Source organism: Ambystoma mexicanum, chromosome 5q (genome assembly GCF_040938575.1).
Source record: "Ambystoma mexicanum isolate Mex_15411 chromosome 5q, UKY_AmexF1_1, whole genome shotgun sequence".
Taxonomy (NCBI): Eukaryota; Metazoa; Chordata; class Amphibia; order Caudata; family Ambystomatidae; genus Ambystoma; species Ambystoma mexicanum.
The window spans coordinates 19589454-19614325 of NC_090933.1; the positions used below are offsets into that span (position 1 = coordinate 19589454).

The 24872-nt window shown below is 43.4% G+C and overlaps 1 protein-coding gene across 2 annotated transcripts in view; it reads right to left on the bottom strand.

Moving 5' to 3' along the window:
• Positions 1-24872, bottom strand: part of HIVEP1 (HIVEP zinc finger 1) — a 1356272-nt gene that overhangs the window by 634326 nt on the left and 697074 nt on the right. For both annotated transcript variants that reach the window (XM_069620429.1, XM_069620430.1), the window contains exon 4: positions 5636-11544. In XM_069620429.1, the coding sequence (XP_069476530.1) occupies positions 5636-11544 (5909 nt within the window). The remainder of the gene's footprint in view (positions 1-5635; positions 11545-24872) is intronic.

Consider the following 24872-nt stretch of genomic DNA (forward strand, 5'->3'; position numbering starts at 1 on the left):
TTGCATCCTCCTTTATGGAACACATCCCTCTTCTGGAGTTCAGGGGGCTCTCCTCTTCTGTTACACATCCCCTGTTCTGGGGATCAAATTCACTTACTACTTTTCAACCCCACCTTCACCTTGGTCAAAGGTCTCTCTTCTAGTCTCAAGTGGCTATCCTCCCCATCACTAGAGCACACCCCTCTTCTGAGATACCGGGGGCTAACCTCTTCCTCACAGGAGCACGCTCCCTTCTGAGGGTTCAGGAGGCTCTTCTCCTCCCTTGAGCACACACCTCTCCCCATCACTAGAGCACACCCCTCCTTTTTCTGGCCTCAAAGGGTTCCCCTTCTCTGGTGCTCTCCATCTTTCTCAACAAACTTCTCTCCTCAGCTTCCAGATCAGAGATGCTCTCTGTGGATGTCAACCTCAGTTTGAAAGCCCTCACTGTCCTTCCACTGGTGAGAGGGAAACTTTCAAATTGGTTGGTTAATTGCCTTTCAATTCCAGACCAGGTGAGGAAAGACTTTAAAAGGCTTGCCACCATTTCTTGGTTTGCTTCCCGTGCAGGAGCTGGCATTTGCCCGCCTCACCTCCTGGCTGTCCCCCCTGCACATAACTTATTTTGTCAGTTTCTGGTATTAAAATATTATCACAAGGGACAGGAAACCGCCTAGTAAGTTCCCACATGTGCACAATAATATTTCCTTTGGGTAGGGGAAAGGAACTATTTCTCTCCTTAAATGCTGTAGCTGCACAGGAGGGAGAAAACTGTTCTCCTTCACAAGCACTGCTGCTGCTAGAGGGGGTTGGAATAAGTTAGGTTGTTTTCCTTCGAGGATCTGCACGTGTTGACAAAGGGGTCTGTCTGGATGTGCTAGTGTTTCCCCATGGCATATCATTTTCTGAAAACCTGAAAGACATTACCTACTCCACTACAGGTTTTGTATTTCTAAACCTGATGGATCTTGGGAGATGCAGTCCTGAGGTCCCTATTTCTTTGAGACCTAGTAGTTCCTAGCTAGTTGCTCTCAGGGGGTTCAGAAATAGTTCAGGACTGGTCCTGTCAGTCCTACTCTTAGGCAGACCACAGGCTTGATGTGATGTTGGCACTGTGACTGTCACTTAAGTTAATTATAACATGTGTATGTGTGTGAATCTTTCGCAAAGCCCTATTTCTAAACCAGACAAGACACTGTGTCAGAGATGGCACAAGAATCACTCCCAGTCACAGAGGTGGTTCATGGGTATTTATTGATGTTCTTGTGGGCCCTAAGGCCATCCCCTCGCTCTCGTCTTGAGTCGCATTTCCATCCCAACGCAGGTATCCGTGACCGCAGGTTAGTAGATACATTAGATTTACCCCTACTGTCTATTTTTGTAATCTGTGAGAGGCGAGGACCTAAAGGCTGAACACCTTACCTTCTAAAATCCCTCAGGGATTTCAAACTTTCCCTACACTATATAGTTGTAAGTGTTCTACCAGGATTTGAAGATTACAAATACCCTCTTGGATTCAGGTTTTCTGTCCAACATGGTCACGGTCACCTCACCCTTTATTACTCTTTCCTCTTATACCCTTGACTTCACTCCTCCCACTAATCTCCTCTCGCTTTGATATTCTCACTTCTCATACATCTTGCCTCCACCCTTTGGTGTTGCCCCTCCTTCCACTATTCTATAACTCCCTGCCTCAAACAGCACCTCCCCTCCCCTCCTCCATACATTTCCCTCCTTCACACTACTTCTCCCTCCCCCTTCCTCCAATTTCCCCAAACTCCCTTCTTTCACTCAGTACCATACACTTCACAGTCACTCCCTATAATGACCCTTATAACCATACTTGTCACACAACCAAAAACTCATATTGCAGTACCACTTTCACTCTCTAGCCAATACTTAACCTTCTACAATTATCACCTGCACAGTCCACCGCTTTGTGTCCTCGCGCCTGCTAGTCTTGTGGTCGTCCCTCCACCTCTGACTTGGCCCAAATGGTTCACACTTCCTGCTTCCTGTTCCCTGCTTATATCCCTCTTTCTCTGCTGGGATTGGATCTCTCTCCCTGGACCAGTCTTCCCTTTCTGGAGCATGTGTGTTAAGCGAAAAGTCATAAGTAACAGGATAAGCTGTGCCCACTTTTTCCATGCAGGTCCACTGTGCAATGGAGATAGCAGCCCGAGAATGCGAGTGTTCAGGTTAATTTTCCAGCACCTCTTTCCAGGTCTCCCCAAATTAATTGGGGCAGGTACTACTCCCCTTTCTGTCCCTGGTGGTGGTGGTGTTGTTGCACAGGTTTGCCGTTGTTGCTCGGCACATCCGCAAGGTCCTCTGTTGTGCTGCATAGGGAGGCGGCCTCTCTGTGCGGCTTCCTTTCTCCCAGTCATGGCTCACTGTAGCATTTGAGGGGCGTCTGCTGCAATGTTGTTGTTTCACTCCTTGGTGGATCTCTCACTCTGCGGCAGATCACAGTTTTGGTCTAATGGTAAATCAGTTCTCTAATCCGTATATATATCATGATGGGCTTTCTCGTTTTCTACTTATGTGCTGTGTTTCTTAAAGCAACAGACACTGGCAAATATCTGATATTTGAAGGAGAGCTGAGATAACAGCGGTCTGCACAGAAACATGATGGCACAAAGGGTGTGTGGGTGGCACAAATTGGGGCCTTTTCAACTGCCGTCTACCTCAGGGATAGGACTGGCTCTGGATTGCTCACTGGTAGGCATTCCACCCCTGGCTGAGAGGGGCTCCCATTCCCTCTTGACAAGGCCAGATTACTTGTCTTGTCACAAATGACTGCAATTAATGCAATTACCAAATCTAACAAAAGTATAGAGGTCAGTGGGAGCATTTCTTAGTGCTCCCATATCTGGCTCATTTAAACCAAGACACAATCAAAAGGGCAAAAAAGTGCAACATTCTGTTGCATGTGTGCTGGCCTTATGAGAAAGTGTGGTAAACCTGTGTAATTGCTCCCAGCAAAAGAACAGTTACTAGGAAAAACAAAGCTATCATTGCATTAGTAAAACTCATATGGTACAACGGAAATCACCCACTCTCTCAACTTTCACATAGGATTTTAGTAATTTCTTTAATGTTTAACAGCTTCCATTCTTCTGTTTTGTGTTTTGCCAGAAAGCAAATGTGGCTGGTATAAGGTCAGGCCTGAACGATTACACTTGCCATTGGTGATTGGCTAGTGCGTAATGAAACTTGGCGGGTAAGACATGGTATACTGTGTGTATCTGGTCTGCTGAGGGGGCATGCAACTTTCTATGCCTGTCTAGTGTCTTGCAACTTGAGGTTTGTAGCCCCGATTGTAATTGTGAATCATTATGCAATAGTAACATGAGTGAATGGAATGTGGGGACAAGCCTGTTACAGGCTGCCCTTGCAATTCTCTTTCTTGTTTTAACCTAAAAATGAAAATAACTGTGTTGAAAGCTTATATATTCAAGTGTAATTTTAAACAGTTACCAAATAGCTTTGACTAATTCAATTATTTTTTGTGGCAGCAATCTAGAACTGTGTAATACATGATGAAGCACTTTCTAAAACAATGCATGTAATTGGAACTGCTGAGATGACAAACTTGTAAGCAAGTCTATAAACCAGTACAATTACTAAATCTTTGGTGATTAACATTCTGTCACGTAGCCTTTTTGCACAGCAATAGTGCATGGCAAATGCGCCGACCCTTGAAAGACCACAGGTGGTGCACTTTGTGTACGTTAAAGCAATGTCAAGTTACATAAATAAATCCAACCAGGAATAGGGTGATCAGAAAACAGCATAACATCGGGACACCACTTGACTGGGGCCAGTGTTGTCAGTTAATTTAAGGCATTCGGGGTGTCAGTTATACTTGAATTCAACAATTGGGCTTAATCAACTAACATCAATTATTTGCAAAAGGAAAGAACAGGATAAGAAAAAAGCTATCCATGTGATGTGAATTTATCTCGTCACGATATCCTTGAATACATCTGGCAGGTTGTAAATGCAATGGGCGGATTTTGGGGCATCTTAAGGCAATTTATGCATTTCACATAGGCGCTGGGTCATGCGAGAAAAGAAAGGTTAGCGTTCAATGGTCAGTCTATAAAAGAAGGGACAAACATTTTAAAATGTACAACTGTATTGTTATGGTTTAATTCACAGTTGCCCACATAATTAACTATTTAAGATTGCCCATAAGTTAACAACATGATCTGGTGATTGGCCCCTATGAGACTTCAAGGAAGCGCACATTTTCTGGTATCCACCCAGCTCACCGACCATCCACTAGCATTTGGTGAAGGGGCCTTTTACTGCATTTTTTCTGTAGCTTTTTTAATGGGGGGGGTAAATGGTTGGGGGTAGTAAAATAGATAGTGTAGGGGAGTAGGAGTTAGGGTGTTGAATGAGGGTTTGGGGGGCTGGGCCAGATAATAATGCCACAGACAAATATGGTAAAATGTCCACAGCAGTGAACTGTCCACGATCCAATTTTCTACTTTTTAAGGTTGGGATGTGAAGACCACCAAACGGAATTACTGCCAGTGGTAACTGCTGATTTTCGAACTTATAGGTTTTTGTTCCTCGCCCTTCTGAAGTCTCATGGAAATGTATTGAAGATTTGAGGTATTATGGCATGTAGTAATTCTGTATCCAATACACTGCCATTTTTCTGAAAGGGGTCCCCCTTTGGGTCTTACAACTCAATCAGGCGGTGTGGTAAACCAGGCTGTAATACCATTTGCCTTTATTTTACCACTTAGTTTAGTTTAGTTTATTCATTTGTATTGCGCACCAGACCCAAGGGTATGAGGGCGCTGGAGCAACAAGGTTATTCACAGCTTGGTTACAGGTTATTATGCATTACAGTAAATACAATGGGCAATGGAAGGCACAAAGTTTTCAGATTTACAGATAAGGCAGAAAAAAGTTTACAAATTTACAGAGAGGGCACAAAAGTTTACAAATTTACAAATTAACATAATTTACATAGTGTACTGCGGCGGGCTGGATAGCAATAGTGGTCATTGTTCTTTATCCAATGGATATAGTTGCGTCTGAAATGTGTGTAGGTTTGGGGTGTCCTTAGGGAGGGTGGTAGGGAGTTCCAGTGTTCGGCTGCTTTCACCTGGAAGCTGTTGCCACCCATTTCGGTGTGTTTGAACCTGGGGACTGTGAGCAGGTTTGCGTTGGAAGTTCTGGTAGGACTATTAGAGGTGTATTTGCTTATGCTATTGACTAGGTAGCGGGGGCAGCGTTGTTGAGGCATTTGTGTGTTAGTGAGGCTACTTTGAGCAAGACACTTATCTCCAACCTCATCATGGGGCTCTACATTTCAAACCCAACTTCTTCATTTGACCACCTTAAATAATCTTGGATTATCACTTTCCTCCATTAGCCCCTGTATCTTTATTGGCAAAAATGTGAGTGCTTATACAACCAGATGCACACCAGTGGTAATTGCTACAAAAAGCAGACAAAATCGAATGAGTAACTGCTGTATGATTATAAGGTGATAAGTAACAAGGTCACAACACATTTCTGGTATAGGCAATGTTTGGAAATATAAACAAATATTAGTATATTACTGTATACTATTGGCATACACCAATGAGCACCTTTTTTTATAGAAAGTACCACAAAGCAAAGGGATTACCTTGTTGGCACGATTTTTCCACTTGCTGGAGTAGACCAGTAAATCAGACCTGGGGCGAGTAGTTACTGGTTGAGAGTAAAGCAGTTTTCCGTCCTTCTGCTTTGAATTAAGAAGCGAAAGAGCAACTTTTGTTGGCAAACCCAGGGGATTGGGATTGATTGAACTAACCGTCCAAGCAGAATACGCTGAAGTTTTCAAATCATTTTGAGGCATTTGTAGTGGTTTCCTTTTTAACAGATAACACCAGGTGAAACTAGTCGTAGTCTTGAGACTTGGGAATGAAAGTCGATGCATGTCTCCCGCATTGATCACAGATATCGACGATCTAAGTTTTACTTGGCCTTGGATACTTATTTGCTTACCCTGACAAGTCACTGTTAGCCTTCGTTCTTGGCTAGTGCCTGAAGATTTTAAATGTAAAATGTCACTGTTTATCAGGGAAGGCTCTGGAGACTTCTGTTTTGGAGAACACAAAGGTAGCGAAAATTTAACATTTGCCAATACAGATGTTTCCTTCATGGAGTCAGACACTTGCGAGATGGAAGGATCAGTTGAAGGGCTATCACACAACAAAACTTTCATAGGACATTTTATTTCCTGTTTTATCCTTTCCTGTGCGACTGCTTCCTGATCTGAGCCGTCGAGGGGTTCTGTTGTGCAAACCTGTCTGACTAACACAGGTTTCTTGGGCCTATTTTGTTCACCAAGTTTCATACTCAACAAATGTGCTGATCTAGCCTCTTTAGTAAAAGCAGCCCCGCTTTCGTCCTTCACACGCTTCTGGTTTTTCTCCATGGCAATATCCAAACTATTGGCTGGCGAAAGCATGCGCTTACTTGAGGCTGTTGCTTCTTGTTGAGGAAGAAGTCCCCCACCTGTCACTTTCTGAACCAAGCTGAAAGATCCAGCAGAAATAGAATTTTTGTTTGCAGCTTCTGAAAACAAATGTTCATTTTCAGGTGATTTAGATGTGTGTTCAAGTGTTCTGGGTGGATCTTCAACAGCTATTGGCATCAACAAGTTAACTTCGGGTTTTGGCACAGGTACATTATTTTCTTTGCACACAGGCGGCATATTCACCTGATCCTGGGTCACTAAAATTTCCGGTAGTTTTGTAATAGAGGAACAGCCATATGGTGAGAGGTTACTATAATCATGGACAGGCACCACAAAATGAGACCTTGGCTGAACTTTATTACTGGTGGACATATTTTGCTGAGGCACTGGGTAGTTGCTTGGCGTACTGTCACACACATCAGAAAGTATATTCATTGAAATGGCTCTATTGCCAAGACCTTGGTTATGGGGAAATTCCCTGTTTGGTGCTTGGTCACAAGCATAGATGGGATTTTCATGCCGTGTTAAAAGATGAAGTTGATATTTAGGAGTAAAACAGTGTTCGGGTTCATTGAAAGGGCTAGATGAAGAGCAGATGTTTTGTTCCTCACCTTCTCGAGTTTTATCAGCAGATGCTGGCTTGTCGTGATGCAGTGAAGACTGATTAGGTTGGGCTCTTATGTCAGACTGTGCTTGTTCAACAGGAGGTAAGCACGAAGAATTACAGTTTTTTACTACCTTGTTGGACTCTATTAAAGACTTGATATATGTTGGTAAATGCAAAGAGCTTTCAGAAAGCACAGTTGGAGCATGGCAATATGCTTGTATTTTATGAAATGGAGCTGTAGAACTTTCTGGAGCCTTCTGGAATAAACAAGTTGATATCCCCTGAGGAAGAGTGTTTTCCGGAGCAATACTTAATGAGATTTGTCTCACAAAAGGTCCTCGCCTCCTTTCTAGCAGAGGCACATGACCAGTAACTCCAGTGCAGATAGATCTTGGAGTGATTGTTTCTGTGGGCAACACCGGTGAAGATGGAGACATGCTTCCACAGTCAAACGATTTACTCCTGTATTGTGGTACTTCCATTGAGGGCTGTGTGCAGGTGATCTGCTCGGAAGCAGCACGTCGCATTTCCCTGGGAACACCAAGATTATTTGAGCCAGAAGGAAGCATAAGAAACTCCGATTTGGTTGCAACATCTACATTGGAAGCACATTCAGTCTTAGAAAGGTCTTCTTTCTCAAATGATGCTGAGAAACTAGAAGCCCGTGATAAACTGCTATCACGGCTAAGACTTCTTGAAAGAGTCGAGTCAAAGCTAGATTCTCCAGATGAATTTTCAAGGTCAGCAAGACGAATCCTTTTCTTCTTTGGAGGGAGTTTTTCTGTTGGCAAATTTGACAGACTTTCACTACGCTGGGGCCAGTTAAACTTTTCTGTTATTTCTTGGTCAGTTGCTGTATTTTCTGCATCCCTGTCAGGTTCCTCTGTTACCAGAATCTCAGGGACCTGAATATTATGCTGACGAACAAGCCTTGATTGTGGCATACATGTGATTCTTTCATTAGTGACTACACTTAGTATTTCTTGCACTTCTATACTAGAAACATCTGTAATGAACCGATGAGAATGGCTAGGGTTTTGGTTTGAATATTCATCTACTGAAATTACTACAGCATTATTGAGAGATATAGCCTTAGCAGTGTTGTCTGCATCTTGAAAAGAAACGGGCGAAGCTCTTTCAAAAGACTCTGACTTCTCAAATGAACTAGGCCTACTCAATGAATTAGTATGTTGAATCACAGAAATTCCAGATCCCTGCCTTTTCAGTTCTACTCTTTCTTGGGAAACTTGTTTTACCTTTTCGAAGGTAGATGAAGGCTTTGGCTCCATACTCTCTTCTGTTCCCCTGGAAACCAACTGCATTTGAGAGTTTGGCAGTGGAATGCTACTGTACTGCCCTGTAATTACAACATTATTTTTGGAAGAGCTGGAACAGGACCCTGGTGTATTTTGACACAGAACTGTTTCTTTAACGTCTGTGGATTTACCACATTCCTGTTGCTGTGGCTCATCATCATCACCAACACTTTTGACCTTTCTTCTTTTCCTGATCTGTGGCGGCTGTTCCAAGATTCCAGTTGATACAGCAACTCGATAGTGTAATATTTGAGGAGATATGCTGCTCGTTACCACATTCTGGTCCGAATCACGCACAGCAGGCTTGCTTTTTGGTCCATGCAACTCAGAACAGTAAAACTTCTTATGATTTTCAAAATTTTCCAATTTTCTGTATCGGTTTCTACAGGTTTCACACTCGAACATTGTCCCTCGCCCTTGATGAGATTTCTTCAGTTTTTCTAAACTTGATCCTTGTGCAAAAGACCGAATCCTTGGCAACAGAACCTCTGTAGCTGTGTTACAACCATCATCTGCAGATCTTGCTGGACCAAGGCCATGACTGTCATTAGCAGAGTCTTCTATTGCAGTTTGTCTAACCAGAGTACGGGGATGGCAGACTTGGTGCAAAGTAGTGCTTGGCCCAGATACAAAGACATCATCACACAACAAACCTATTTTATCATCAAAGGACTGACTCCCTCGAAGAGGATGAGGTGGTGGTATTACAGGAGCAGGTACTGCTGAACAACCAGAATTGGGCATAGAATTGCTTCTCGTTATTGGCAAACAGTCAAGAGATGGAAACTGAGAGGGTACAGAGAGAAAAAAAACCTGCTTTGATTTTTCAGTTGGTGTGAAAGGAGATTTGGGAATTTCAGAGCCTGAACTAGTTCTTCTTCCCACAGGTTTTAGATCAAACTGGAACGAATCTTTAAATATATATGATTTTGGGGAATCTATACTGCCCCGCCTTGAAAGAGATGTCCTTCTTGGCTTCACGCTATCTAGTTGCTTATCATCCACCACAGCTTCATTATCTGATATAAGCTTTGAAATGCGTTCCTCAAGGGTTTTTGTACCCACCGGTGGCCTCATTGTACCTGCTATAAGTAGTGGCTTTTCAGAACACACCATTTGCACAACTGATGCAATAGAAGTGTTTGTATGTGAAACAGAAACTAGATTTTTACTTGCGTCTTTTTCACAAATTGGCAGTACTCTTATGAATGGAGTTGGTGGACTCATTGCCTGATCTGCACTTTCGGAGCGTGAAAAATAACCAGAGTCAGTACTTCCCAAACTCCGGGGGCTCAACAGACTTTTTCCCTGCTGGTCCTGAGAAAAGTCTGTAGCCTGCTGCCTTTGCAGTTGCGCATGACTTGCTACTGCATTACATACCTGTTTTTCGAGAGTTTGTAACACTTCCTCATTTTTGAGAACTGCCTCAGGCAAAGAGGGCATGTGTACCAAACCTGGATTCATATGTGTAGATTTATACTCTGTTTCTCTTTGTGCGACAACATACTTAGAATTTGCATCTGCTTGTTTTGGACTGGTTGCCTTTGATGGAGAGCCATCCACAGGGTAAACTACTACTTTTGGTAATGCAGGCACTGTGCTTGCCTCTCTAGATTTCTCCAACAATACATGCTCCTCTGTTGGATGGTCATGGTGGCTTATTTGCATGTGACTAGCTGTATGCAGTTGAGAATCTGCAATCATTAGGACTGCCTGACCTTGGCCCAATCCAGCATCATGCTGATCCTCCAGTCTTTCTTCTGATGTGTATTCATCGTCACTTTCCCCACTTTCGTCCAAATCTGAATGAATGTAAAGCGATTTATCCGAATCTTGAGAGAAAATGAGGCCTCCAGGATCAGTATTTCGTCCTAGTTTGATAGCATGTGCATGAGATTTCTTGTGCTTGTATAGATTACTTTTGGTCTTAAATGAAAACCCACACGTCACACAAGGATATGGGCGTTCTCCTGTGTGCGATCGAATGTGCTTAAGGAGAACACTCGGCTTTGCACAAGCCCGATTACAATACTCACAAACGTACTTGCCTTGCTTTCTACTCTTGTGATCTTTTAGAAGAACAGTGCACATTTGTTCTCCACCTTGGTTCACAAGTGATGCTACCTGTGCCAAGTTATACGCAGAACCAACCGAAAACTGTGTGGAATTGGAAGGACTTATGGATACGGGTTGAGATGAATTTGCAGTCAGCTGATGTGGAGCAAGAGCCGAAGGCACTGAAGAAGACACAGTAGGAGTCACAGAAGATTTGGCAGATAAACTGTAAATTTGATTGAAGGAAATTGTTTCCAGCATATTAGTTGAACTTGGACAGGAACCAGGTCGTTGATTGCAGTGTTCGTTCTGAGGAAGTGATTGTTCATGTTGGGTAGCCGTTTTCGAAGGTGATTGAGCTTGTACTTCCAAACTCCTCCCTAAGTGGGGCATCTGCACAATATGGGCAGCACAGGGATGGTGATTAGTTCTAGTAACAAGCTCCTGATGTGAAGAGTCAGTATTGTGGATAGTTTTTAGGCTCGATGTGAATGACGAACAGATTTTATTTGGTCTCACATTTTCTGTGTGTGCACCACAATTGTTTAACCTCTGTGTCAACGTGTTAAGTTCTGGTTCCATAGCTTTTAATAATACACCAAAAGCAGTATCCGTGTAGTAGGATGAAGTGCTGTGATCAACAAAATCAAGGTCTTTGCTCCTCGTTTTATTTGATGAAAAACTAGAAACACACGCGTCTCCTGGTAAAGTCAAGGTGTCACCAGAAACACGTTCATCGTGTTCCGCGTGACAAAGCTCCAAGGACTGGTGCGGTACTGAATCCTTTTTTGTTTGCATGGGTGTTACAGATTCCAAAGGCTCAACAGTTATCTCACTACATAAACCCCCATTGGGTTCGGAATATTGTTGGCCATTTTGTAAAAGTGCATGGAGTTCATCCTTCGTGTGTTCTGAATTAACATTAGAAGAATTAAAAGGTTCAGCTTCATCTGTTTTATGCTTCAGATTTTCCTGAGTGCGAGCTCTTAGTGGAGATTTGGGTATCTTTTTCAGATGATTTCCAGTTACGATCTTTTTTCTTTTTACGCCTTTAACAGTGTCCAAGGCAGCTGACCCACCAGTCACCAAGACATCTGTAGAAAAGAAACAAAGAACAATCAAATAAAAAACCAACAAACATTTTCTTTAAGTGGTTACTGCATTAATAAGGCATACATCTTTATAATACAGTGTACATTAAAACATGAGAAAGCTCGACTTAATATTAATACCATCCCATAAGGACATTTTAAACACTGCATTCATATGGAGCAAATTACAACACTGCATTAAGCTTTTGTCGATCAACCGACACTGTTGGAGAGTTTCACTCTCAGAGCATCTTTCAGAAACAACCAAATGGTTTGTGTGCTATCAGCCTAAAACATGTGACTGGGGACACAATTTAGGCCGGACCTTGACACACCATACTTTAGGAAGATGCTGAACTAAATGTATCAATTAAAAGTGGTTTCTAGGGTCCACATTATCAGCGAGATGTTTTGGTATGCATTTGGTACAATCACATTTATCAATAGTAAAGTACATAGTGTCATAGAGACAAACGTTTGTCTATAGTTTGTGTACTGTCAAATTAATTTCTAGTTTCTCTTCCTGAATTTATCTTCAATATTTGTTCGTGTTGCAATGTAAAGTTTCTGACATGTTAACTTTTATTCCAGGCTGCATATGTATAGGGATGAGTGGTTCCTTCTTCTATGGAGCGATTGCAAAAATATATAGTCAATCGTTATGCTGAATCTAAATGAGCCCCCTCTTGGCAAGGTAAACTTTCTTATTTCAATTTTTAATAAAATGTATCTGCAATTTGGAATTACATTTAGTTGATGGGGGAACCTATAGCAACTCTGTAATAATAATACTAATTAGATTACAATTCCTAATGGCATACGTGTATTAAGTAGGAGGTATAGTCTCAGTAAATGCTTGAAATTCGGGGAAAAAACAGAGACAAATTAGATACATTGCAAGTCTTATATGAATGACCATTTTCAGATTTCATTAAACTATCCTAGTGAATCTCAAAACCTGGTATGCGCAGTTGGCCTTTTTTTTAGGATGAATGATTTCGTCAAGGCACATTTGATCCTAACATTTCATACCCCTGTCAAGGTTTTGCATAGCTTTACCACAATCTCTTTTTTTTCTCAAATATTTCAATGGTTCTGTCATTACAAACTTTACAGTCCGTTTAGGGCACCAAGTCATTTACATCATTTGTTGGAAATCCACAGAATCACTAAATCCATAAGCGCCATCTTGTTTGTGCCACTCAACACGCATCCTTTGAAAAAACCCACCACTGAGTAACCCAGGAAGATGCTCTCTCGCTCTTCTTTCCAATTTCAAAGAGAGCATTGCAATGATTGGCTGTCTTGGATTTAATTATGGTCTTACAAATGCCTGGGATCTTCTATTGTTCTCCAGTTTCAGTGCAACTTGTTTGTTTACTCAAAATTCTACAGCATGTTTTGAATAATGATCAAAACTAGATTCATTGTCTTTTTGCAAGTGCGTATCTGTTTTTAATATTTTGATCACACACCCAATTGGAAGTCGAAGCACTACATCTAAACATGACCCTAGCATGTTCTTTTACTGAGGCTATTACTGCCTTTTCAGCGGGAAGAACTAAGCTACTGTTTTCTCCTCTGACATGCATGAGTGATCCACGGATCTAAAATTATTTAAAATTCACCAATGTACTCAATAATCGTCATGCTGAAATAAATCATGTTAATGCTACATGCATATTAAACATAAGAAAATGGTACAAGAAAGTCAACAGCCACAACAAGATTATTCAAAAGTGTGGACAGAATATCACAAAAAACAAGGTAATTACATTTTCTCAATTTGTTTGTTAACTTTACAGAATCCGTATTAATGGCTCTTGGGTTTGGCATTCAAGTGTAGTTGTAATTTCTCGAATGTTGGGGTGGCAGTTTCCTATTTGCAAAGTAACTGCCAAACTGGAAAATGTGCCTTTTTGCTGCTCTTTTCTGAATGGTTGCAAGTATTATTCCTGCTTTGCATATCAGACCATATTTGTGGTAAAATCTTAAGTATCTGCATTAGATTTTTTTTTAAACAATATTCACATTTCGCTGACGCTATGCTGTCATGGTGGCTAAGATGGTGTTCTGAATATTGGGTGGCAATTCTACCTACCTAGGGCCTGGCATTTTAGACTTATCCCCTGCCTAAATATGGTTTCTTGTTTAGGGTTTTTTCTACTGGATTATCTGCAAAAACCATTGCTGTTTACATGTCATAACCAATCCACTATTTATTGCCAACTGTTCTCTAAACGGGAAAAGAAGCATTTGTTCACATGCAGTCTGGTACAGCTACATTTAAAACAGACATATGTGTGCTGAGAAACATACACAATCGAGTCAGAAAAATAGTCTTTTACTTAAGTTCAAAATAAACTGACAATATTGGGGATTGGCAGGCGTATGTATTACTGCTAAATGAGGTGTGGAAAGGGTATATTGGGGCATTCAAGAAAGCCAGAAAACATTTTAGGCTGTGGTCCCTTCAACAGGGCAAAAAGCTTCCATCTTGCTGAACACTAACTGCTACCACTGATTTAAGTCACAGTAAAACCGAAACTCTGTTGGTTCGAGGCGTAGATCACATTCATTCGACTTCTTGTATATGCTCAGATTCCACCCGTGACATGTTTCTTGATAATTGTCCTTTCTGGTATATCTGCTACCTTCCGTTGACCAACAGGGTTTTGTGCATTGGGCTTTCAGAAAGGTGTTGTACTATAAATCTAACAACCAAGTAATCTTACTGAGGGGCGACACTGGGTGAACCATGCAATTCTTGTCTAATGCAAGGCATCCATCGCTAAGGATATGGATTAATTGAACTGGTCAATCTTTCTTTCATACAGAGGTTTTCACTAGCTAATTGTGCCAGTAAGGGTAAAAGGTGGTAAACTTAATACCACAATTGATACCACTACCACCAGTCTCTTTGCATGGAGCAATTGGGACTGCAAGCAATGGTACTACAGCTAGCATGGGCAGGAATCTTACTCATGCATGTTTAAAGGACTTTAGAGTACCCCTTAATATTTTTGGTTTATATGAAAACCAGTGATTTACCCGCTGTGCCAAAAGGTTCCTTTGCTTATAATAGCAAATGTGCGTGTGCAATACATGTCACGAATACACAACAGAAAACAAAAGACACAAATTATACTGACCTGTGGCTTGAGAGCTAAACAAACACAGTGGGGCTCATTAAGGGGTATACGGTAAAAGTGTCAGTGACAAAATTGCCACCACTTTACTAATTCCGCCATCGAAATTAATGCCCAGACCCAAAGAACAAGTTACTTTCTTACCTGGTAATGTTCTTTCGATGGGATGTTCCGACGACGTATTCCACATACATCTATGACAGGTAATCACCACAGCTGTGCTGCTTCGGAATTCTTTTGGCATCTGCATCCTGCCTCAATGACGTCGATATGCTGTCCTCGAGGGCCTCCGTCGAGCCGACGTCACCGGATGTTGTAAGTAGGACGCACGACTCCCGTAGCCTCAGTTGTAGTTTTTTCCCCAGAACGTGCGGCACCAATCTTCTGCCAGTATGACTACAGAAAGCCTTGCAGAAACGTAAGCTGCAAACGCATAAGAAATTCTGTAGAGGGGCAGGCTGGGAGGGTTCGATGTGGAATACGTTGTCGGAATATCCCATCGAAAGAGCATTACCACGTAAGAAAGTAACTTGTTCTTCGAGGGGATTGGTTCCTCCGACGTATTCCACATCTATGACAGACTCCCAATGCAGTACCAACGTATGGAGGTGGGAACATTTAGAATTTTAGAATGCCCAATTAAATTGCAGAATAGAGGACCGCCTTGCCAAAGGCCAAATCTTGCCCATGGATAGAATCCAGGGAGTAGTGCCTTACAAAAGTATGGACAGAGGCCCATGTGGCTGCTTCACAAATGTTACAAATGGGAACACTCCTCTGCAGAGCAGTAGAGGCAGCCACACCCCTGGTAGAATGGGCCCGTAAGCCTACCGGAGAGTCCTTACCCGCCAGGCGGTAACATTCAGAAATTGTCAAGATAATCCATCTAGACAAAGTCTGCTTAGTAACAGCTTATCCCAAACGCCTTCCAGCGTATCCTACAAAGAGCTGATCGTCCACTCTGACCCGGGACATGCGTGAGATGTAGAAACTTAAAGCTCTCCTAGGATCCAACCTATGGAGCCTCCACTCTTCCTTACCAGGATGCGGAGGAAGATAGAACGCCGGAAGAATGACCTTCTGGCTGAAATGAAATTCCGACGCAACTTTCAGAAGAAAAGAAGGACGAACCCTAAGGACAACCCTGTCCTTATGGAACACCGTGAAAAGTGGCTTAACGGATAGTGCCTGCAACTCACTCTGCAAGCGGAAGTAACCGCAACTAAAAATACAGTTTTCAAGGTCAAAAGTCTCAAAGGACAACAATGTAAAGGCTCAAAAGGAGCTCCCATTAGGAATTTTAGAACCAGGTTCAAATCCCAACCGGGCACCTGGAAAGGCGACGGTGGGAACACATTAGTGAGCCCTTTCAGAAACTGAGAAATCAAAGGAATCTTAAAATAAGAACACTCCTCAGATGAGCGCTTAAATATGGACAGCGCTACCAGGTAACCTTTAATAGTACCCACTTGCAGGCCCTTGTGGGCTAACGAAAGCAAAAAAGACAGAACCACAGGAATGGCACATGAAAAAGGATCCACATTCTTAACCCTGCACTAGTCGCAGAACTTTCTCCAACGGCAACGCTACAGGGACTTTGTTGCAGGCCTTCTGGCCCAAAGCAACACCTCCATCACGTCTTCAGGGAGGTCCCAATCCTTATACCTCAACCTTTCAGAAGCCAAGCATGAAGGTTGAGGGACTTGACCTCTGGATGGAGAACCTGACCCCCCTCCTATGAGAGCAGATCGTCTTGGTAGGGATGACGGCGTGGAGGGCAGATGGACATGTCGAGAAGGTCCGGGTACCACGTTCTCCTGGCCCATGCCAGAGCAATGAGGATCATTTGGGAACCGAACCTCTGTAATCTCCTCAGCACTTGCGGAATGACAGGGACTGGAGGAAATGCGTACAGCAGTGGGACGGACCACTCCACTACGAACGCGTCCCCTAAGGCTCCTATTGGAGGAAATTCCCACGAGCAGAATCTTTCGCACTTCCGGTTGACACTAGTGGCGAAGAGATCCACTTGTGGGGTCCCCCAAAGGGCAAAGACCTCCAGGAGAATCTCCTGAGCCAGCTCCCACTCGTGAGAGACCATGCTCTGCCTGCTCAGAGCGTCCACCGCCTCGTTTTCGTCTCCGGCAAGATGAACTGCCAAGATCGAAATTTCCTGCTGGATGGCCCAGAACCAGAGCTGCATCACCTCTCTGCACAGAAGGAGAGACCCCCCCCCTTTTTGTTGAGGTAGTGCATGGCCACTGTATTGTCCATCAGAATCAGGACATTCTTCCCCCGCACAGATGGGAGAAAAGCCTTCAGATTTATATGGAGTCTGGACTCCGACGGAGACCAACGACGGTTGACTATCAACTCATTGGCATGAGCGCCCCATCCCGCGAGGGATGCGTCCGTCACAATCGTCACTTCCAGCTAGGGTAGCCAAAATGGAGCCCCCTTCATCAGATTGCCTTCGACAGCCCACCACAGAAGATCCTGGGCGATCGAGGGCGGCACCTGAACGGGATCCGACATCCTGCCGGAGGACTGTGACCACTGCATCTTGAGGGCCGACTGCAGAGATCTCATCCGCAGCCTGGCCTCTGGCACCAGGAGAATGCAGGATGCCATGAGGCCGAGCAACCTCAAGAACTCGAACGCCGGGAGACTCTGGGCATGTTGAAACTTGTTCTCCATCTTCAGAATGTGAGAAGCCTTCACCTGGGGAGGAAAACACAGCCCCAGGGATTTGTTGGGCACTGCTCCGATGTACTGGAGCCGCTGGGTAGGTGTCAAGCGGGACTTCTTTAAGTTGAGGGAAAAGCCTAGCCTGTGAAGGGAGTGGCAGGTGACTGACAGATGATCCAGGACTAGCTCGAGAGCACGCGCCCTGATCAACCAATCGTCCAGGTAGGGGTAGACATGAATCCCCCCTTTCCTGAGATACGCTGCCACCACCATAGGCTTGGTGAAGACCCTCGGGCGGAGGTCAATCCGAACGGCAGGACCCGAAACTGAAAGTGCAAGTCGCCAACCGCGAGCCTCAGGTACTTCTTGTGCTTGGGATCAATCGGCACATGAAAGTAAGCATCCTTGAGGTCGAGAGACACCAACCAGTCCTGAAGTTGAAGGGCCTGGAGGACTTGAGAGAGAGTAACCATCTTGAACTTGTCCTTCCTGAGGAGCTTGTTCAAACCCCGCAAATCCATGATGGGTCTCAATCCCCCGTCTTTTTTCGGGATCAAAAAATATGGGGAATACCATCCCTTGTTCCTCTCCGCTACAGGCACCAGTTCTATGGCGCCTTTCACCAGAAGGCATTTGATTTCCAGGGCCAGGAGCGGATCCGGACTCTTCAAAGAGAGATTCCCTGGTGGATTGTCGTGAGGCCACTGCCGGAAAGGAAGACAGTAGCCGTGAGCTATGATCTCCAGATGTACAGAGCTTATATACCTCGCAAACATGTGAATACCTGGTTCTCTCCATCTATAATACCACAGCCTTGGTCTGATCACATTCTCCCTAGAGCCTGTACTATCGCAGCCTGACATTATAGCTCCAGCTGTCCCGACCAGAAATAAAAGAAATACTACTCCTAAAAACCTTATCCCCTTGATCCTACCTACTCTTAAAGCCATTCTGGACCACACAGATCCATCCACCATGGTAGACCTGTATAATAAAGTAATGCTATCATCCCTTGACGACATAGCACCACTGAAGATGAGAAAGAGTAAACCTCGCAAAAATGTGAATACCTGGCTCTCTCCCATTCTCAAGGCTATCAGACAGGAGAAACGACGTTGTGAAAAAATCTGGAGATCAGACCCTCCAGAAAACAATAAGAAAAACCTGAGCAAACTAGCCTCCCAGTATAAAAAAGAAATCATCCTTGCTAAACAAACGCCCTACAACCTTCGAATTTCTCAAGCCAAATCGAACACCAAAGAGCTTTTTGTAATTCTGAAAGAGGTAGAATCCCCTGTTGTGCACAGGTATACAAAACACTCTAGCTAATAAAATTACCCCCCTGCAATCAAAGATCAGTATCAAAAAAGATTCCCTTCTCTCCACCTCCAAACCCAGCAACACTAGCTCCATCCCGACTCCTCCTCCGGCGCTGACCCCCACTTTAACTTCCGTAAAGTATCCACTAAAGAAGTAGAAAAGGTCATTCTTACTCTCAAACCTTCCAATTGCCATGGGGACCTATGCCCTGCACAACTGATAAAAGATGCAGCTTGTGAACCTGCACCGTTTATCACCAAACTAATAAATGCATCCTTTACAGAAGGCACCATACCTAATAATTTGAAACAATCTTGGGTCCTCCCTCTGCTTAAAAAACCTCATCTAGATCCCTCCACCCCCACCAACTACCATCCTATCACCACAGTGCCGTTCCTACTCAAAATCCTTGATAAAATAGCATACCAACAAATCCAACACTACCTTGAACATTACCACCTTCTAGGAATCCGACAGTCAGGCTTCAGGCCCCAGCACGGAACTGAGACTGCACTCATAGATCGTAAGGCACAGATAGATGAGCTAAGAGATGAGGGTAAGACAGCATTACTGTTACTTCTTGATCTCTCAGCTGCATTTGATCTGGTCGACCACGAGATCCTCTGCAATCACCTACAATCGGCAGCCCACTTTTCCCAAGAGGCAACCGACTGGATCCAATCCTCTCTTAACAATCGTACCATGCAAGTCTTTTCCCCACTAACAGCTGCTGGCCCATCACCTGCGGTGTGCCTCAGGGCTCGTGTCTCCCCCACACTGTACAACATCTTCAAAAATCCCCTTTTCGATGATCTAGATGGTCTGGGTATCACCTACACAAACTATGCTGATATGAGATATGAGATATGATAGGTTATTTATGATAGGTTATTTATAACGCGCTTAATACCCAGAGGTTTCTAAGCGCGGACCCGGGGATCGAACCTATGTTGCTTCATGTCATCTTGCTTCCAAGGCGAGCATGTTGCCCCTGAGCTATCCTCCCGAGACTGATGATACCCAGATCCTCATCCTGTTGACGGGGGATTATGACAAGGATTTGGCCTTTGTGAATAGAGTGTACCTCATCATCCAGGCATGGATGGCCTCACATGGTGTATGCCTGAATCATGACAAAACAGAACTCCTCATCCTAGGCACTACACCCAACATTAATAAACTAGGCCAAAACTACTCCTGCTTTGTAATTGACAATAACAACATCACAGTAGCCAAGGAGGTCAAAACCCTGGCTTCTATCTAGATTCCACACTTACCTTGAAAAAACAAGTCAATGCCATGGCATCTGCCACTTCCTATACATGCAAAATTATTAGAGCAGCCAAACCATTCCTCTCACCCATGAACTATCTCACCTTAGCCAGAGCCTTGATCCTGTCCAAGTTGGACTATTGTAATGCTCTCTATGTAGGCAGCAACAAAATTCAAATCTTACAAAATAATGCTTTAAGAGCTGCTCTAAGTCTCCCGAAGAAAGCCCACATCTCAGACACTAGAAGATCTGTCAATTGGCTTTCAACGAAAGACAAAGTCTTCCTCAAATCTGTCTCTCTGACCCACAAATGCCTCCACCAAGCAGCCCCTCAATACCTGATAACGAGATTCACTAGACCGGCATCCTGCCGTCCTTCCAGAAAGTTCAACTCTAACCTCCTTCTATTGCCAAGATTCAAACCCACCATGTCTGGAGGGAACAGCTTTCCTGTTAAAGCAGCACAATTCTGGAACTCCCTATCACCTTCCCTCAGGGAAAACCTTCCATACTCACAATTCAGATCTAACACCATCCTTTGGCTCAAGGAACATGACACTTAACATTCTTCCTAACTGCGCTATACTATAAATACTGTAACTTGTGTATATCTACTGATTCTCCATGTTAAGACACATTATATATCCTGTAAATATTGTATATCTCCTGTAATTATAACCTGTCGTACTGGTCCTAATTGTTTTTGATGTGTCTAGCAATGTAACCCGAGCTGGATTCCATCTATTTTGCTCCCTGTAACCTAAGCTTTACAATCCTCTTGTTGCCTCTGCGCCTTGCTACCCTTGGGTTAGGTGCGCACTACAAATAATAAACATACCTCAATTCTGCATAACTAAGGTCAAGAATCAGTGGAATGGCTTCTACTTAACACCGGAAATATAGAAGCATCTAAGGAATTTTTGATGATTCTTCTAGAATTTATTGCGCAGAATTCATATTTCCGATACAAAGAACAATATTATCTGCAAACGAGTGGTACCTCAATGGGGGCGACAATGGCACCAAGCTATGCCAACAGTTTCATGTACAAATTCGAAATGGAGAATATTTTGAATCACAACACTTGGAAACAACACCTCCACTATTGAGGAAGATCCATTGACGATGTATTTGGAATTTGACAAAGAACTTAAGAACAGTTCATTCAATTCACAGAATTCTTAAATACGATTGATGAACATATACAATTCACGACGACCCACAGCAAGAAAGAAGTTAACTTCTTAGATGTATCTGTGTTGTATAAAGACTCAAAACTTACCACAACTTTGTACCGGAAACCCAGTGATAGGAATAATGTATTACACCGATTGAGTTTTCATCCTCCAAACACCCCCAAGAGTCTCCCTTATAGCCAACTATTAAGGATCAAAAAAATAGTGCAAGATGAAGCTGAATGTAGAAAACGAACACAAGAGATGGCTACAAGATTTTTACAAAGGGGATACTCGCCACAAGAGATTAACAATTCTATTTCTAAAGTGGCAACAATGGACAGGAAGGAGATACTGGTGAAAGTTAAAGACACTAAAGAAACTCCACTGATCTACGTGACTAAATATTCAACAGAAAGCAACAGGATCAAAAGAATCATTTTGAAACATTGGCATTTTTTGTCCGAAGACAGAACTTTGGGAAATCTCTATACAATTCCACCAATGTTTGCCTAGACCAGAAGCAGGAATATTGGAGATATGCTCATACGCAGTGATTTTCAGGTTCAAAAGCAAAGACCCAAAAAGAAAGCACTTCTCCATGTTTGAATTGCTCGAACTGTCATATGGTCCAGAAAGGAGACATTGTATTCCACCCAAACTCAGGATGCAAATTTTTTTGGAAGAAATTTGCAACATACGATACCATGAATGTTATATACAGTATCAAGTGCCCTTGCAGCAAATATTATGTGGGGCACACAACACGCAAAGCTAAAGTAAGGTGGAATGAACATCGGTCAAACATCCGGACAGGCAACATCAAATCTCCCGTATCAAGACACTTTAAAGAAGCACATCATCAAATAGCACAAATTAAATTTCAAATACTTGACGTGCTAGAAGTTACACAAGGAGCAAATGTGGACATTAACAGACTTTTGAGTCAAAAAGAAACCTTTTGGATAGAGAAATTGAACTCTTTACATCCAGGTGGTCTCAATGAGGAATGTAATTACGCATGTTTTCTTTAATTTACCTTATTGTAACCAAGTTGGGGATTGAGAAGCACAGTAATCAATTATATGTATGTGTAACATATTGGAAATGGAACTGAAGTAAGTATTTTGACATCTGTGCAATAACTGATCCAAACATGAATGAGCGGTTATTTTTGCATGCAACATCTTATATCTTCTCAGTGTAAGGTTAATCAATGTTTTCTGTGTTCCAAGATGTTTTACTTACAGGCACACTAACACACAATATCAGCAGGTGATGTACTTCTACCTAAGTTTAAGGATAACAGAATATTACTCATAATGGATGAGTCTCTAACAATATATGTCCAATATTAATGTTCCCAAACATCAGAACATATCAACAATGTGGACATTGGCCCTCATTACGAGGTTGGAGGTAATCATGCCTCATTCAGCGGCATGGTTGCCTCCTTACCGCATACCGGGCCCGGGTTCCTCAAATGAGGACTTACCGGGCCAACCCAACCTTGGAGGACCCGGTAATTCCTCGTCCGAGGAACCCAGACCCGGTCCATCCCCATTCCCATTGGAGCCCCCATATGGCTCAATGGGAATGGGGAAAGAGCCAACAACGGGCCCATTAACAACTGGCCCGTTGTTAGCTCCCTGGTCTTCTCGCGGGACCTGGTAAGAACGCCTGGTTTTACCAGGCGCCCTTTGCGGGTCCCGCGAGGAGATCTCGTAATAAAGCGGAATGGGTTTATGGCACCGGCACCATTACCGTTGCCGGTGAACCCATTCCGCCAACCTCGTAATGAGGGCCATTGTCTGCAACCAAAATGCATTTACAGATTACAAATTACGAATCTAAATGCATCACTAATATCATTGTTTCTATCATTTAGAATATATCAGCATTGTGGACATTGTCTGCAAACAAAATGCATTTACAGACTATAGATTACGAATCCAAAATGGCCGGCGCCATTTTGTAAGTATGTAAGCACTCATAGTCACCAGCAACGCGTGTCCATGCGAGCAAGGTGCCCTGCTGCTCCAGTATTGCACACAAACAGGTAAGACTCCCCACTTGGGGAGGTGAGACTAATAGTTAGAAGCTTGACCCATGTCATGATTAGAACGCCAGCACATTTAATATTTTTTATTATCCAGATTACCATATACAAGGAGTATAGATGTTTCACATCAGCGAATTAAAGTGTAAGCGCTCAAGTGGATTATCTACTCGGAAATTTTTCCACAAGAAAGACGGTACAAATACGGCCAAGGTTTAAAGCAACATTGACACAGGTACATTTTCCAGTAGTTATAGTACTGCCAACCTTGAGTAAATATGTGTAATACACAGTTGGTTTATTTTTGAATGAATATGTTGATGAATATTTTATTATTTATTTAGACTTTAATTTTTTTTTCTTTCTTTTTCTTATTGATAATGGTCCCTGAAGAAGGTCTGGGATAGGCCGAAATGCATTGGACGACAAAATGTTTGCAAAAGGCCTCCTAGAGAAAACAATTTAAAAATAAATATACTTATATTAAAACCAACTGAGTGTATCAAGATTTTTCAACGTATATCTAAGCAACATTGAATGTATCCAAGTAATAATTAGTGAGCATTCTCACTTAGGTCCTTCCAGCAGACTGGAGCAACCTATCCAGCCAACAGTGTATCATTATTTCTTACCACCCCTTGCAAACGGGGAGGCATCTGGCGACAGGACCAAATACTTCTTTCTAAAAATAAGTAATTCAACAATTTAACAAGGAATAATAGTGGTGCCCACTCATTTCTCTCTGTACTATGATCTTCAGACCCCACACATCTGAAGTAATAGCACGCCATTCCTACAAGATGCTGCGCCAGCCTTCCCCCAACCGGCGAACCATGGGACATGGCCTCATGACTGAGCTGAAGTGGCTGCGGCAGTGCCTGAGGGCAAAGAGGCAACTGCTCGAGCGGCCTTGGCACCTCGAGTACTCCGTTTTACACCTCTGGTACTCCTATGTTGGCCCCTTTACCTTTGGTAGATCGAGGGGAGCTGTAAGTCAGAGTAGTATCGAAAGGAACCTCCCCTCCATTGCTGTCCCCTAGGACGAAAAGGCAGAGGTTGGTGAACAGCAGCGCTCAATGACTTCGCTGCAGCTTTGGAGGTCTGCAACCTCTCAAGGCTCTCGTCAACCTTGCTGCCAAAAAGGTGTTCACCATCAAAGGGCATGTTGAGAAGCCGGGCTTGCACATCAGGAGCAAACCCCGACTTCCGCAATCATGCAAATCTGCGCATCACAGTGCTCGCCGCCATGGACCGGCTGACACAGTCTGCCACGTCCAGACCCGACTGAACAGATTCACACATGGCATTCTTGCCATCCTGTACAAGGGCAAGAAAGCCATCCCGTTCCTCCCCATCGGGAAAATGTTCAGCCACCAACGAAACACAATTTCACAGAGTGTGAGTGAAACGTGCTAAGGCACACACGGAGTTGGCTGCTTTCAAAGCCATACCCCCTGAAGAAAAGACTTTCTTCGCCCAACAGTCAAAACGTTTGTTGTCCCTATCAGGAGGGATGGTAGGGTACGAAGCCTGCTTTGCTGGGGCCGTAGCCACCTGCACCACCAAACTCTCCGGAGTAGGGTGCATGAACAAGTAGCCGGGGTCACCACTGGCTGGGCGGTACTTTTTCAGCAATGACTTACCCACTGCCGGGAGACTCTCTGGAG